This window comes from Maniola jurtina, chromosome 12 (assembly GCF_905333055.1).
Source record: "Maniola jurtina chromosome 12, ilManJurt1.1, whole genome shotgun sequence".
NCBI classification, from domain to species: Eukaryota; Metazoa; Arthropoda; class Insecta; order Lepidoptera; family Nymphalidae; genus Maniola; species Maniola jurtina.
Genome location: NC_060040.1, coordinates 8,846,821 through 8,861,099, shown reverse-complemented (window position 1 = coordinate 8,861,099; position 14,279 = coordinate 8,846,821). Strand labels below are relative to the sequence as shown.

The window sequence follows — 14,279 nt, the reverse complement described above, 5'->3', positions numbered from 1 at the left end:
TAGCTTTTTTAATCCTGGTAGTTCAGTAAACCCGGTCAAACTTCAGAACTCAGAAAAAGTACTGTAGTTACATATAAACGTATAAGGTAGTGATAGGTAGTGATCACCAGTGATCACTGGTGATCACGATAAGGGATTCAAACTAGCGTTTAGTCTATAATCTATGGTTGACGCGTTTAGTATGCCGCTGCCGGCAATTTAGTATAATTTAAACTCTAGAACCGCATAATATTATCAACTCTATTCATACGCAAACCGAGTCAGCTTTATCATATTATATGTATTAAAAACTCTGAAACTCATTCTCAAGAAACATAATAATATTTATTCTAGGGAGCTCATTCTTTGTTCTGTGGAATATGACACTTGAAAAAGCTAGAACTCAGAGCCGTAAAGCCTGTTGAAAAAAACTCTTCACTTGACACTGACAGTTGACATCTCTTTTCTTCAACTTGACGAACTTGCTTGATTTGATTTGTTTGATTTTTGTATGTGGTGAAGTGAAATCAAACAACAAAAAATATTTTCAGTTTTCTAATAAAAAGTCTTGTGTTTTATGATATATAACCAAACAGAAATCTGGAAATGATACCAATTTCTTAGATTAACAAAGTCTGTCTATCATGACGTTAAAAAATGAAGATTTGCAAGAGCATACTAAGAGGTTACGATTCAAGAGTTTGACCAACGTCCAACACTGTTCCGGTGATATCATTGATAAAAGCACTAGAGAAACCCGTAGCAAAGGTATTTTAGAAAAATTAATGTTCTCTTCTTAGTTGACCTAAGTATGGTAAGGTTTTAATAAGATTTTATTCCTTTATAGATGGTGCTAAATCAGCCTCACTATTTGCATTTCTTCATGTCGAACTTACACGAGGCTATCTGCTAGAACACGATGAGGAGAGATTTTCCGCAAGAAGGGAGAAAGTTTATTCCTTTTTCAAAATTCCACAAGAACTTGAAAAGTTCATGGTTTACGGCTTCTTTCAGTGTGCCGATTCAATGCTATTTGTTTATACGTTTCTACCATTAAGATTTGTCATGGCCTTCTGGTCTTTTTTTGATAGATTATTTAGACAATGTTTTGGGTAAGTTGTAGCTATTTACATTAAAATATACAATGAATTACGCAGAGTACATAGTGCATACCGACCAAAACTATCATGTCATGTGCATCAGTGTAGGTGACTTAGTTAGTGTTCAAACATCATAAATCAGAAGTTCAGATTGGACATCTATTTTAAGTTTCTTATAAGTTCAATTTTTCTTATATTGCAGGTTCAATGCACGTCCAAGAAAAAGTATACTCAAACCAGCTGAAACATGTGACGTACTTAAAGGATTTATTTTATTAATATGTAGTATTCTCATGTGCTATATTGACACTAACATGATGTACCATTTAGTGAAGAGTCAGAGTGTGATGAAATTATATATTTTCTATAATATGCTAGAGGTTGGAGACAGATTGTTTTCTGCTTTTGGGCAAGATACAATTGATGCACTGTTCTGGACGGCTACAGAGCCTCGTGACCGAAAGAGGGAACATCTAGGCTTACTTCCACATTTAATATTTGCTATGGTTTATGTCTGTATCCTTTTTATATTGACTACTAGCTGTTACCTGCGATTTTACTCATGGATGATTTGGATGGATTATGAATTTCAAAATTTTGTGTTTTCCTGGAAAAAAAGTAGTTATCTTATGTTTCTACTTTTTAAGAGGCCTTTGTCACAAAACACTTAAAGTTGAGACATTTTTTGTGATGCAAATTGATTAAATAAAATTAATTATTACTAAACATTACTCTGTAATAAAAGGGTTGCTAGAACTCAGAGTTGTAAAGCTAGTTAAAAAAATGAAATAGTTTGTGTAGGTAGTTAAAGAATAAGTACCTATGTAAGAAGTAAAAAAACAGATCCAAATACAATTTACATCAATGAAATTCAGAGCTTTAAACTATTGTTCTTTTAAGAATTTAATAAAATATGTCTGTCTTTCTCAATGTGTCAAAATTGGTGATGTAAAATAAAAATTCTCCTAAATTCTCGTCTTGAGCCTTAATAGCTCAACAGTTGAGGAGTGGACTGGATTCCAAAAGGTTGATGGTTCAAACCCTACCCATTGCATTATTGTCCTACCCACTCCTATCACAAGCTTTACGCTTAATTGGAGGGGAAACGGGAGCATTAGTCATGATTAGCATGGCTAATATTCTTTAAAAAAAAAATTGAATCTATGATAAAATTAAATAATTTTCTGTGGATTTTCTTAGTATGATATCAGTTCTTCACAGCTTGTTAATATTGTTCCAAGCTACTACACTCAATGTAGCGTTTAATTCCAATAATAAAAGTCTTCTTATAATAATGATGTCAAATAATGTGAGTATATATTAATAATAATAATTACAAGATCATGCCTGTGATTTCGTCCACATGGATTTAGGATTCCCAAAATCCAAGATGCAAGTTGTCCCAAATATAGTCAAAATTGATTGACAAAGATGGGCAGTGAAATGTTCAGTTAAGACAAACTTTTAACACACTCACAGACACATTTATATTATTAGTACTGATTAACTAATATTAACTAATAATAATAATGTCATCTCCCATTCAAAGAATTTCATTGAGATATGAGTCTTTAAAAGTAGTTTCGATAATTGTAATGTTTCTACTAGATGGTATTAACAGTCGCTTAGGCTGAATGGATACATAGTTGAAATGTTGGCACTGAAGGAACGTAGCCTAGTGATCAAAGGTGCATGAACCAAAGAAATGCAGGGCTCTGACCCAGCCGGTTATGTGGATATGTTTAAAAAAATATTTGGATTATCTGTTTTGAAGAGTTTGTCCAATAATTTACTTATGTCAAACAAGTGTAAATTAAAAATTTATAACATACCCGATAAGTGAAGGTTACAGTAACTAGAAAAGAGCTGATAACTTTTAAACGGCTGAACCGATTTTCTTTTGATCGTCTGAATGCTTAGATTTGTGTTAAAATGAACACCATTGAAGTGAATATTTTTTGAAGTTTTTATTAACTTAATCCAATGATTTATTTCAGTTTGTTGAACTAAAGGGAAGTGTATTCAAAAAATTTGACAAAAACAATCTGTTCCAAGTATCATGTAGTGATGTTAGGGAGCGTCTACATCTGTCGGTGCTACTCTTCATTGTGGTGCTTCAAACTATGAAAGAGTACATGTGGAAGGAGGAAAGATTCTGGATTCTGGCGCCGGACTGTGTGCTCGTTCTCACGTTTGAGGTTATTATAGACTGGGTGAAGCATGCCTTTATTACAAGGTTAGTAATTATTATTAGATAAAATTGTGTATAATTTACTATTTTCTATTTTATTTACATTATATGGGTTTTCTATTCTATGGGAAATTCAGTTTTTAATCTAGTCATATGCAGAAAGATCTTGGTGATCATTGTGACTTCGTCCACGTTTCTAAAAATTCAGTGGGAACACTTTGATTTTCTGGGACAAAAAGTAGCCTGTTTCCGTTCTTGAGTTGCAAGCTATCTCTGTAAATAATTCGTCAAAATCAACAAATGGGCAGTGAAAAGGAAGCAGACAGACTGACAGACATATGGATTTGAATTTTAGCGTTTGAACTATATACAGAGTGATACTATAACTATATATAGAGTGAGTTCTATTATAAATATACAAGTGCGGGCCGTGGTCCGAGCAACACGCAGTCTCAACCGTGCTGCGGCCTGCGTCACGAGCTGAGTCCTTGTGAAAATAGTCGGGCTTACGTATGATTAACCATGTGAGTACAGCCGGGAACTTGAACGGTAATCCCGTGGGAACTCTTTGATTTTCTGGGATAAAAAGTAGCCTATGTCTGTCCCCGGGATATAAGCTAACCCTGTACCAAATTTCGTCAGAATCGGTTAAACTGTTAGGCCGTCAAAAGGTAGCAGACAGACAGACACACGCACTTTCGTATTTAAAATATTAGTAAGGATTTGAATTTGTTAACAGGTTCAATGAGATACCATACGGCGTGTACAGAGAGTACACGGTGAGCTTGGCGTACGACGTGGCGCAAACTCGGCAGAAGTACGCGTTCAGCGATCACTCAGATCTCGTGGCGCGGAGGATGGGCTTCATACCACTCCCCCTGGCTGTTGTCATCACGAGGGTGCTGGTTCATGCAGTTAAAGTGGATGGGTTAGTGAATTCATTCATTCTAATACTTTATTATAACAAAAGTACTTTCAAATCATCATCACTGGTTTGGAATGCTCTTCCTACCGCCAGAAACTCGGCGGTCGCTCTTTTCAAATATTCAAAGTACAATATTATGTCATGTCTAAGTAATTGAAGTCCTGCGCATTACTGGAGCGAGCTGCGAGTCAATTCCGCGCTCTGTTATCATTTACATAATCTTCAACAGTGTAAATTATGCTTTTTTCTAAAGCATCCTCTCAATAGATTTAATTTATGTAATGACTATCTATTGTTATAATTTCTTTCTAGGTTTGTGGCCGTGCTTCTGATATTGATAGCGTATTTATGTCTAATATCAATAAGGGTGCTAGTATCTATTGTGATTCTTGGGAAAGCCTGTGATCTGATTGCACAACATCAAAATGAAAAATGTGACAGCCACCATGCAACACCCAAAAAGTAATTATAACTTTATATTATAACCTTATTAAATGTGGCACGCGACTTCGCAAGGATTTAGGTGTTTTAAAAATCCAGTGGGAACTCTTTAATTTCCGGGATAAAAAGTATCCTAATCTGTCTCCGGATGCAAGCTATTTCTGTACCTAATACATGATGCCCGTGATTTCATCCATGTGGATTTTGGTGTTTTAAGAATCTCTTTTAAGAAACTCTGATTTTCCTGGGCAAAAATATCTGTATCAAATTGCGAAAAAATTTTACGGCAAAGCCAAGCCAATACACGTTCCTCAATTTAAAATTGTTTAAAAAAATCGCATTACAATGTCAAATAAATAATTACGTAATTGTTTTCAGGGAGCAAAAAGATTGCAAAGATTTATCATCCCCACATAAAATATGCGAAGTAGAGCTGATGGACAAAAAGCCAGCGCAGCTCAAATTTCTCGTACCGGAAAATGTTGCCATGGTGAGTTTCCATGCCACCAAATAAAAACAATTCTGTGAACTTTTGACAGTACGAGTTTGTGCCGCGATAGCAGAGGTGTATTTGCTTCCTTGCGATTTGTTCTTCCGTTAAGGGGACGGTATATTCCAGGTATAATTTCAAATCTAGAGATGGCGATACACATTGTATCGGCATCTCTCTTAGACGCCCCTGAACCGGTTGCGCATCGCCACAGTGTAGATTATTATTTTCACATCGCTCTTGCATTTAATCATTACGTCACCCCACTTCAGTGTTTACGATGGAGTAAAAAGTCAAGTTATGTATAAGTTTAAAATTCAAAGTTATAGTAATAAAAAATATTTATTATGAAATAATTAAAAATTTATTTAAAAAAATTAATCTGTAGGTATCATCAGAATCGATTACATTCGACTTCGCTGGGTTACTTTATTGTAATATATAACATTGCGTATCTATAAAAAATATTTGTACAAGTTAAATATTGTTTTATATACTACTAGAGGATCCCTGCGGCTTCGCCTGCGTTGATTTCGGTTTTTTTGAATCCCGTAGGAACTCTTCATTTTTCCGGGATAAAAAGTAGCCTATGTCCTTCTCCGGGATGTATCCCAAGTCTGTACCAAATTTCATTAAAATCGGTTCAGTGGTTGGGCCGTGAAAACGTAGCAGACAGACAGACACACTTTCGCATTTATAATATTAGTATGGATTTTAATGCACACTGTTGCCAAGTTACTATCATTAGTTAGTAAACAGTCACTGATTAAAAAAAAAAAACAATATTATAATGTACTTTTATTGTTTTGTCAACAACGAGAAATAATGAATGAGATCTATTTACAATCATGCTAATAGGTGTCTTTTTCAACCTGTATGCTTATTATAGTAGGAGATTTAACATTTCACCAACTTTCATAGAATGAGATCACACACACACAGTAGCATTAAATTAAAATGGGCCTAAATAACCTTGACTTAAGGTCCTAAATTCAATTACACCGATTTTAATTTCTGGTTCTGTCTGACTGGCTATACATGAATGGATTAATTTGAGCTATAAAACAAAGCGGTTAAGGTCTATTTTACGTTAACGTTCTCATTATAAACCCCTATCTGCCAGTTTTGGTCATTACTGTGGTGACCATTACATTTGGCCTTGAAAGAAGATACTTCACATGGATAAAAGATTATAGCATGGACAAGTCCAAGTTTCTGAAATTTTCACTTATTGATAATGATAATACTGTCATTCCTAATTACTTACATTTATAGGTAAATCTTATATTTTCTATATCTTATTGCTATTATAGATGCTGAGATTATAGAAATTACACTCAACTGAAATTCAATGAAAATATAGTTAACACGGACATTACACAAGTAACTATTTATTGCATTTCACTAATGACCGAGATCGTAAAATCCTATTTTTTCATATTATCAAAACGTTTACAGTAAAAAAATATCACACGCGCTAGGCGTGCAAAAACACCTGAAAGAGATTATATGCACCTGCAGCCATAACAGGATAACATTATAATATATTTCGTATTGTATAAAAAGCTGTTTTGTTTATAATCCTTGTTTTTGTTTATTCAATATGGTTACAGTCAAACCGGCCCGCTCGGAGCTAATAGCCATAAAAGTTAACTAATTAGGTGAAATTTTCCAAAAGAGCATAAGTAGGTATGTACACATTCAATACGCTAACTTAACTGTTTACGTTAAGGTTCAAAGTCAAAGCGCTGGAGAAATGTTTTTATATGATACTGAACAAAGTCAAGACAGAGATTAAAATATTTCATAGCTTTTTTGTTATATTCAGATTCGGGCCATTGATTCAAATTTTAAATTTGTAGTAATTATGTTCTCTAATTCAGAAGCTGAGCTCTTTTTCTGGATGCCTATCATTAGGCATCCAGAAAAAGAGGTCATTACCTTTTCGCTAAAAGACAATTTTACGTTGACTGACATGAAAGCAAAGTGCCTAGTAAGCCAATAGACAATTCAGCTAGATGACATCAAAGCAGATTACCCAGTCAGCAGAGAGTCAACTTAGCTGTACGCCATAAAAACAGAATGCACAAGTAGCAAAACGTCTGGAATTGTGAATAGTCTGTATGATTAGAACACCTCATTAGCCAGACGTCAAATTACATAGTTGGATGACATAAACGCTGAATGAGATAGTATCTAAAACGTCTGGAAAAGTCTAGTATCTAAAACTTAATAGTCTAAATGGTCTGTTGCTTGCTCCCTTTTTAATTTTTAACCAACTTCCAAAAAGAAGGTGGTTCTCAATTCAGCCTGTTTTTTTACCCCATTGCGGCAAAGCCTAAAGGAAGAGTTATGATTTTAGCAGTCTGTATATGTATGTGTGTGTGTTTGTATCCAAATTCTGTGTGTTCCACCGTAGCGCCGAAACTACTGGGCTGATTTTGAAGAATGAGGTGTAAATCGATTTGTCGTAAAGATCCGGGTAACATAGGCTACATTTTATACGAAAAAAATTGACCTAACGGATGTAATATGAAAAAAAGTGGGGGTGAAAAGGTACTACCACTAACTAACAATTGTGCCAGGACTGGTCCTGATGGGATTTTGAAGTTTGAAAAGGTGCAGTTGGTTCTCTATATAACGTAGACTCGCACTAAGACAGGATTTTGAGAAATTTGATCTGTAAATTGACCAAATTATCATACAACAATACTACTTCTCACGAACCTATAAAAGCTACGAACAAACGATTTCAGTAGTTACATTTTATTACTGTTCTTACCTTTCGATTCAAAACAAGAAAAATTGATACACTGATTTGGCATTCCAAAACGAAGCGACTCTCGTCCTAATAACAATTTAATGTATACTTTAAGAATAACTGCATAAGGTAAGTTTTACAACGAATATTTTAACATCGATATTTTAATGTTAGTATACGTGAGTGAGAACACAAAAGCCACAAAGATCCTTTGTATTGACAAAGGCAAACACAATAGGATCTTTCATTTCTTGTAAATTGAACTAGTTTTATGAGAAAAAGTATTAAGTACGCATGAAATTTTGTTTTGCACATTTTCAACTTTTAAGCTGTGATAATAAGGTCTAAGTTGAAGGAATATTTAATAGTATGATTATTTTTTTGATCTATAAAACATTTATGACACTGCAATTTTTGGTCAAACTTATTATTGACTACTTAGTGACGTATTTACATAAAAAAACCAGCCAAGTGCGAGTCAGACTCGCGCACTAAGTTTCCGTATCCGTACTCAGGTATTTTTCCGACATTTTGCAAGATAAATCAAAAACTATTATGCTTAAAAATAAATTAAAATCAGTTTTAGAATGTTCAGGTAAAACCCTTTTATATGATACCCCACTTGGTATAGTTATCTTACTTTGAAAATTGAAACACATTGTTTTTTAATGAACCCATAAATTCATGGTTTTTGCCAAATTTCATGATTCTAGGTCAACGGGAAGTACCCTATAGGTTTTCCTGACAGACACAACATACACGGACAAAACAGACTGACAGGCGGACAGATAGACAGACATACAGTTAGATAGACAGACAAACAGACAGCAAATTGATCCTATAAGCGTTCCGCTTTTCTTTTTGAGGTACGGAACCCTAATAAATGATATCATTGCATAGCAAGTGAAGAAACTAAAAATTATAACACCTTGGATAAACATCTCGGACTTGAAAGTGGATGTCATTTTCATAATAATCATGATCATCATCATCATCATTATGAGCCCGTGGATGTCCACTGTTGGACATGGGCCTTCCCTAAAGAGCGCCAGCCGCTTTATATCATCAGTCCATCGTGCTGGAGGACGTCCTACACTACGCTTGCTTATCGCGGTCTCCTCTCATCCTATTTTCATAATAATTAATTAGTACTTTCCCCTAAAAACCTTTAAATTGATATCAATAAAGTTTTTTTTCCATCTTATCTTCTAATACTTATGCATTTTACAAGTTTGGTTTTTGATCTTTGAGCTACCGGGATAGAGCACTCAGATTAATTAATTTTTATTTTCAAATTATAAGTCCTGGTCTATAATGACCTAATATTAGCTTCACTACACTGCAATGTACTGTTTACTGCATTCTTTTTAAAATAATTACTTTTTTAATGTAATAAATGCACAATATAAACTTATCTTAAAATCTAGAAAAATCCTAAATAAAAATACTTTATAACATAGTACTGAATTTACTACTCTATGGCATTCTGTACAATTACAGTATGACAAAATGCTTATGAAACCCGAAACAGGTCCTGCCGCGCTGAGGCGACGGGTATGACTGACAAGATAACGTAATTACGGCCCATAAGACTCAACAATAGGGTCGAAAATTCTTTGTACTCGCTCTGTACGCGATTTGAAGAGAATAAGCGAGGAAGCGTGAAATCAAATAATTTAAAATATAATTTGAAATATAGCACTTACTGTGAAATGATCGGACCGAATTATTTATTTGATTGTTTTACACCTATGGTGAAAGTTACGTCTTTAAGAGCTTTGTCATTAAAGAGAAAAACCCAAAAGTCTAAGGTTTTAGACCAAACTTCTGATTTTTTTTCTATCGAGGAAAATTTGTCCAATCATGTTTTTATCGGACCAAATCCAAGGGGATATAATGAAAAATATTATATATTAATTTCAAATTTTTCGATCCATGCGTTCCTAACTTATTTCCATTTTAGTAAACTTTAGTATCGACGAAAACGGAGACCGCCGCGTTAACCTCCATTTTGCGCGCTCTAGGAAAACAGTACAGCCATGCGCAGACATCCCTTTCACACAGAAACATGACATTCATCACGTTTGTCTAGAAACTGGACAAGACTCCATGTGTGCATAACAGTAAACCATGTTGTTGGGAACATTAGCAAATGACTGGTCAGTGTCCTAAATGTAGGTAATCCTGGAATGCCCCTGATAATAGGGGACCCCCTGATGCGCTGATAAAGTCCACAGGTGCTCCTTTCTGGTCCCAGATGAGGAATTTCGCAACAAAGTTATTTCATTTTGTTTCACGGAGCCGTTACAAGGGGCTATAGTTTTGCGATCTATGCGAGAGAGATGTATAGAGCGCACTTTGTTTTTGCTCAGACTAAGCCATTGTTAAAACGAGACAGCGCTATATCGCGGACATAAATCTTTCTCGTTTTAACTGAAACTTAAGTCTGAGCAAAGCCAAAGTACACTCTATAGATCTCAGCCTAAGTGTAGCCAGTTTTTACTGGCATCTAATTTTCGGAAGTGCCAAATTGTAAACTCTGACAGATTGTTATTAAAAATACTAAAATTTGGAAAAGGGGTTGTTTTGTGATGTAGGATTATAAAAAGTATTGTGCTCAATAATAACTTTTTTCTCTCTCGTCTGGCTTTACACTGATTAGCCAATGTCAAGTTTGTAGTTATTTACAAGTTAGCGAAACTATATGTATAAGTATGGACTTCGTCTGTGCCGGCGCCCGCCGACATACACGCGGCGCCCCTTTAGAGCGCTTCCCAGTCAGTTCCACCACCAATAAACACCAGCAGAACACAAAAACCGGCCACTTCTAACAAAAAAACATTCCAAAAAGTCACAACACGCGCGCCAGCAAACGCCACCACAGACGAAGTCCAATAATAACTTGCCAAACAAGCATGAAATTACAATATTCTGTCTGTATTTCAGAGTGAACCATTAGTGGACGCATCGGTCGGCGCGGCCGCTATTTTCTCCAATAGTGCCATCGACCTGAACGGCGTCTGCTATCTCAACGACAAGATGAACGCGCAAGTTAAACAAGAGCCTGCGGATTATATCGAACCCGACTCGGTAAGTTGTGGCCATATTCCTGGCCTCCTGACCTGAATGGTGTTTGCTATCCTATTTAACGTGGTTAGAGATTATAATGTACTAGAGGATGTCCGCGTGGATTTAGATTTTTATAGATTCCGTGGGAAGTGTTTGATTTTTCGGGATAAAAAGTAGCCTATGTCCGTCCCCGGGGTATAAGCTAACTCTGTACCAAATTTCGTCAGAATCGGTTTCACTGTTGGGCCGTGAAAAGGTAGCAGACAGACAGACAGACAGACAAACACTTTCGTATTTATAATATTAGTATGAATAGAGATTCTAAGCTGCACATGCACACCCTTTTGCTACTATCATCTGAGTGACCGCTTCTTTATTACATCTGATCGTCTAATTTTTAGCAGCTTAGATTTTATCTAGACGAGCCTATGGTGTTAGAACTTAATTTTTTTTTGCCGCTATGGCTCCTAGACAAGTTTCAGGTAGTCACTCAGGCGATAGTAGTCAGCCTAAATGGTTGTTAGTAGTAGGCAAAGGCGTTCAATCTTAGACTGCAAAAAACATTATAAGCTGTTGTCAATAAAAAATAAGCCCGTTTCAACGAATGTATGTGGATTAGCGATACGGAAAGCATAAAACTTTCCTTTACCTTTACCTGTCTGTTCCTTGTCAAGTGTTAACGGAGAATATTGTTCATTCAGGACGTCAGTCGCAGCGCACCTAATATAAAAGCAGCTGCTTCGGCCACCGAGGAGTCAGTGGAGCGGCCACGCTCACCTGACGCGGACGGCCTCAAGCGCCGCGCCGAGTCCGAGCCCAACCTCGCCAAGAATGACGAACAAGAGACCACGTAATGTGTAATAAGGAAATGAGAAAAAGAATGGTGTTGCGAATGTGCCTAGAACCTTAGACGAATCGGCGAAATTGTATTCTAATGTCGATCGACGATTAAAAAGTCCATAGATAATAAATAATCTCTTAAGCGTTAAGAATAATACTTGACCATTCTTTAAATATTGAAACTCTCTATAGAGACTAAATAATCAAATTTATGTTGTACATGTAAATATATACATATACAAAATCAATCCTTACATCCTTCCGATTTCTCGAAAAGATTTTCTAGGGCAGTTATGAGACATGTCGTCGTTGTCAACCGAAAGAATACTTATTGCTTGATATAGTTCTTTTGTAAGGACTTCATTGCCACTTCAACATCGGAACTCTTTAAGCTATTGTCGGTTGCTTAGGTTCTTCCACGGATCTCCTTTTTTCTGATTTGATTATAGTGATCGGTAGAGTTAATGTGAGCATTGATCTCCTCATTGCTCGCAAAGTAACTGAGCTTTCTTAGTTTCTTCCGAGGCCCATAGCTATTGATCATTTATGAAATTTAATTTACGAGCGTACAATGCCCTTACTAATAGTGCTCTACCGAGTTTTGGCTCAGTAGTTCAAGTTTAAATCTTTAAAACTTACGTAGGTAGGTAAAGCACTAGCCTCTAGGTAGCAAAGGCTAGCTTTTTTCTATTTTTTTATTCAGATCCAAGTCAGCCCTTGACTGCAATCTCACCTGGTGGTAAGTGATGATGCAGTCTAAGATGGCAGCGCAGGCTGGTCGATTCCAGAAAAGCTGCATCAATCATTGTTGGGGTTGATTAATTCATGGTTAATTCATTCTTGTTGCTACGATACATTGTAGGTCGATCGATCAGAGGTGATTGCGGTCGACACACTAACTGTCAACCTACCGCGGTACCACCTATTAAACTATCTAAAGTGACGTCTAGACTGATAAGTGTGAGAATTGATATAAAGCAGGACTATTCCATGTTGCCTTTTTGGTTAGAAGTCGTTAGAACAAGTGTTGTTTAAACAATGTGGCTAATTCTGTTGTACACAATCTCTAAACTAAACTAAATTGAAAAGTTTAAATCTATTGCTATCCTTTTCGGCAGGAAGCATTTTTATGAAAGGGATAGCAATATATTTAGAACTGTCATTTTAGTTTAGAGATTGTGTACAACTAGCCACAATATTGCTCCTTAACCTAATATTTATAGTGATATCAAATGTTTATTACAGAATATTAAATGTTATTTTCTATGATTATATTATAAATTATTTATTTATACGCTTTGTATGTTTTGTTTAATTTATGATTAAGTAAATAACGAATGAAATTGGAGAACGATATGATAGGATTCTATAAAAAAAAAATATTGGCACAAAATTACCTTGTGAACTATACCTGATGATTTTTTAATGTGAAATGTTCCTATGGAAATAAAAATGTAAATTATTGTGTATATATGTGTTTTAATTTCCAAAGTTACTAAGTCAAAAGTTCTTCGAATCTTGTCGGTTACGGTGAATATGGAGAGGAGATGTGTTAAGTTTTGTAAGACGACCAGCATAGGATTGATTTTGCTTGTAGATACTGCACCAGGAACATAGTATCCTCAGGATTTCTCCTGAAAGCCTTCAATATTGTTAGGATTCACAGCATAACAGTTTTGAGCAGTTATATTCCAGCACTGTCATTACCAAGGTAGATATTATACAGTAGGACTAAGCTGTGTGGATTTTTAAGGAACTTCATGTTTCTTGCTATTGAAGCCTAGATTTTTACATGCCTTATATTTTGTTACATTCTTGTAATGACCGCGAATTTTTTGTTATTTTTTATTTTAAATGTTGTACCTGGTTACAATATTATGTATAAAATTTCATTTATTATGAAGTCACATTAATTACAATATTTTAAAGACGTAAGCCGATAACAGATGTCGCTACTAGTATAAAAATATCAATTATTTACGAACATGAACGAACTTACAAAATGGCATCTACCTAAGCTAAACAGATGCTAAATATTATCCGGAATACTTTCCCGAGATTTTTTCATAGTCATACTGTGAAGTTATCGACAGGAATTAAAAAAAAAAGGTACTTACCTAGCTAGCTAAAATTGAATACGGGTGATAGATATAGAATGTACTTACCTTATGTACAAAAAGTCGTGATAGCCTAGTGGTCAAGAGCTCCGCCTCCTATACAGGAGGTCGGGGGTTCGATCCCGGGCACCATCTCGAACTTTTCAAGTTAGTGCGTTTTAAGAAATTAAATACCTATCTATCACTTGATTCAACGGTGAAAAAATTTATCGTAAGGATTTGCCTGCCTGAGGCTGCTCTGCCTATGTTGTCAATGGTGTGTGAAGACTGCCAATACACACTTTTCCAGCGTGGTGGATGATGGCCTAAAGCCTTCTCATTTTGAGAGGAGACCCGTGCTCAGTAGTGGGCTGGCGATGGGTTGAT

General features: G+C 35.6%; 2 protein-coding genes across 3 annotated transcripts in view; one reads left to right on the top strand and one right to left on the bottom strand.

Moving 5' to 3' along the window:
• Positions 1 to 14,279, bottom strand: part of LOC123870135 — a 275,095-nt gene that overhangs the window by 143,222 nt on the left and 117,594 nt on the right. The gene's annotated exons all lie outside the window — the stretch shown is intronic.
• LOC123870124 (protein TAPT1 homolog) lies at positions 447 to 13,265 on the top strand. The gene is made up of 10 exons (XM_045913294.1): positions 447 to 747; positions 827 to 1,091; positions 1,282 to 1,595; positions 2,291 to 2,388; positions 3,077 to 3,315; positions 4,010 to 4,198; positions 4,508 to 4,657; positions 5,015 to 5,126; positions 10,834 to 10,977; positions 11,658 to 13,265. The coding sequence occupies exons 1-10, from the start codon at positions 624 to 626 to the stop codon at positions 11,808 to 11,810; spliced, it is 1,788 nt and encodes a 595-aa protein (XP_045769250.1). The 5' UTR covers positions 447 to 623; the 3' UTR covers positions 11,811 to 13,265.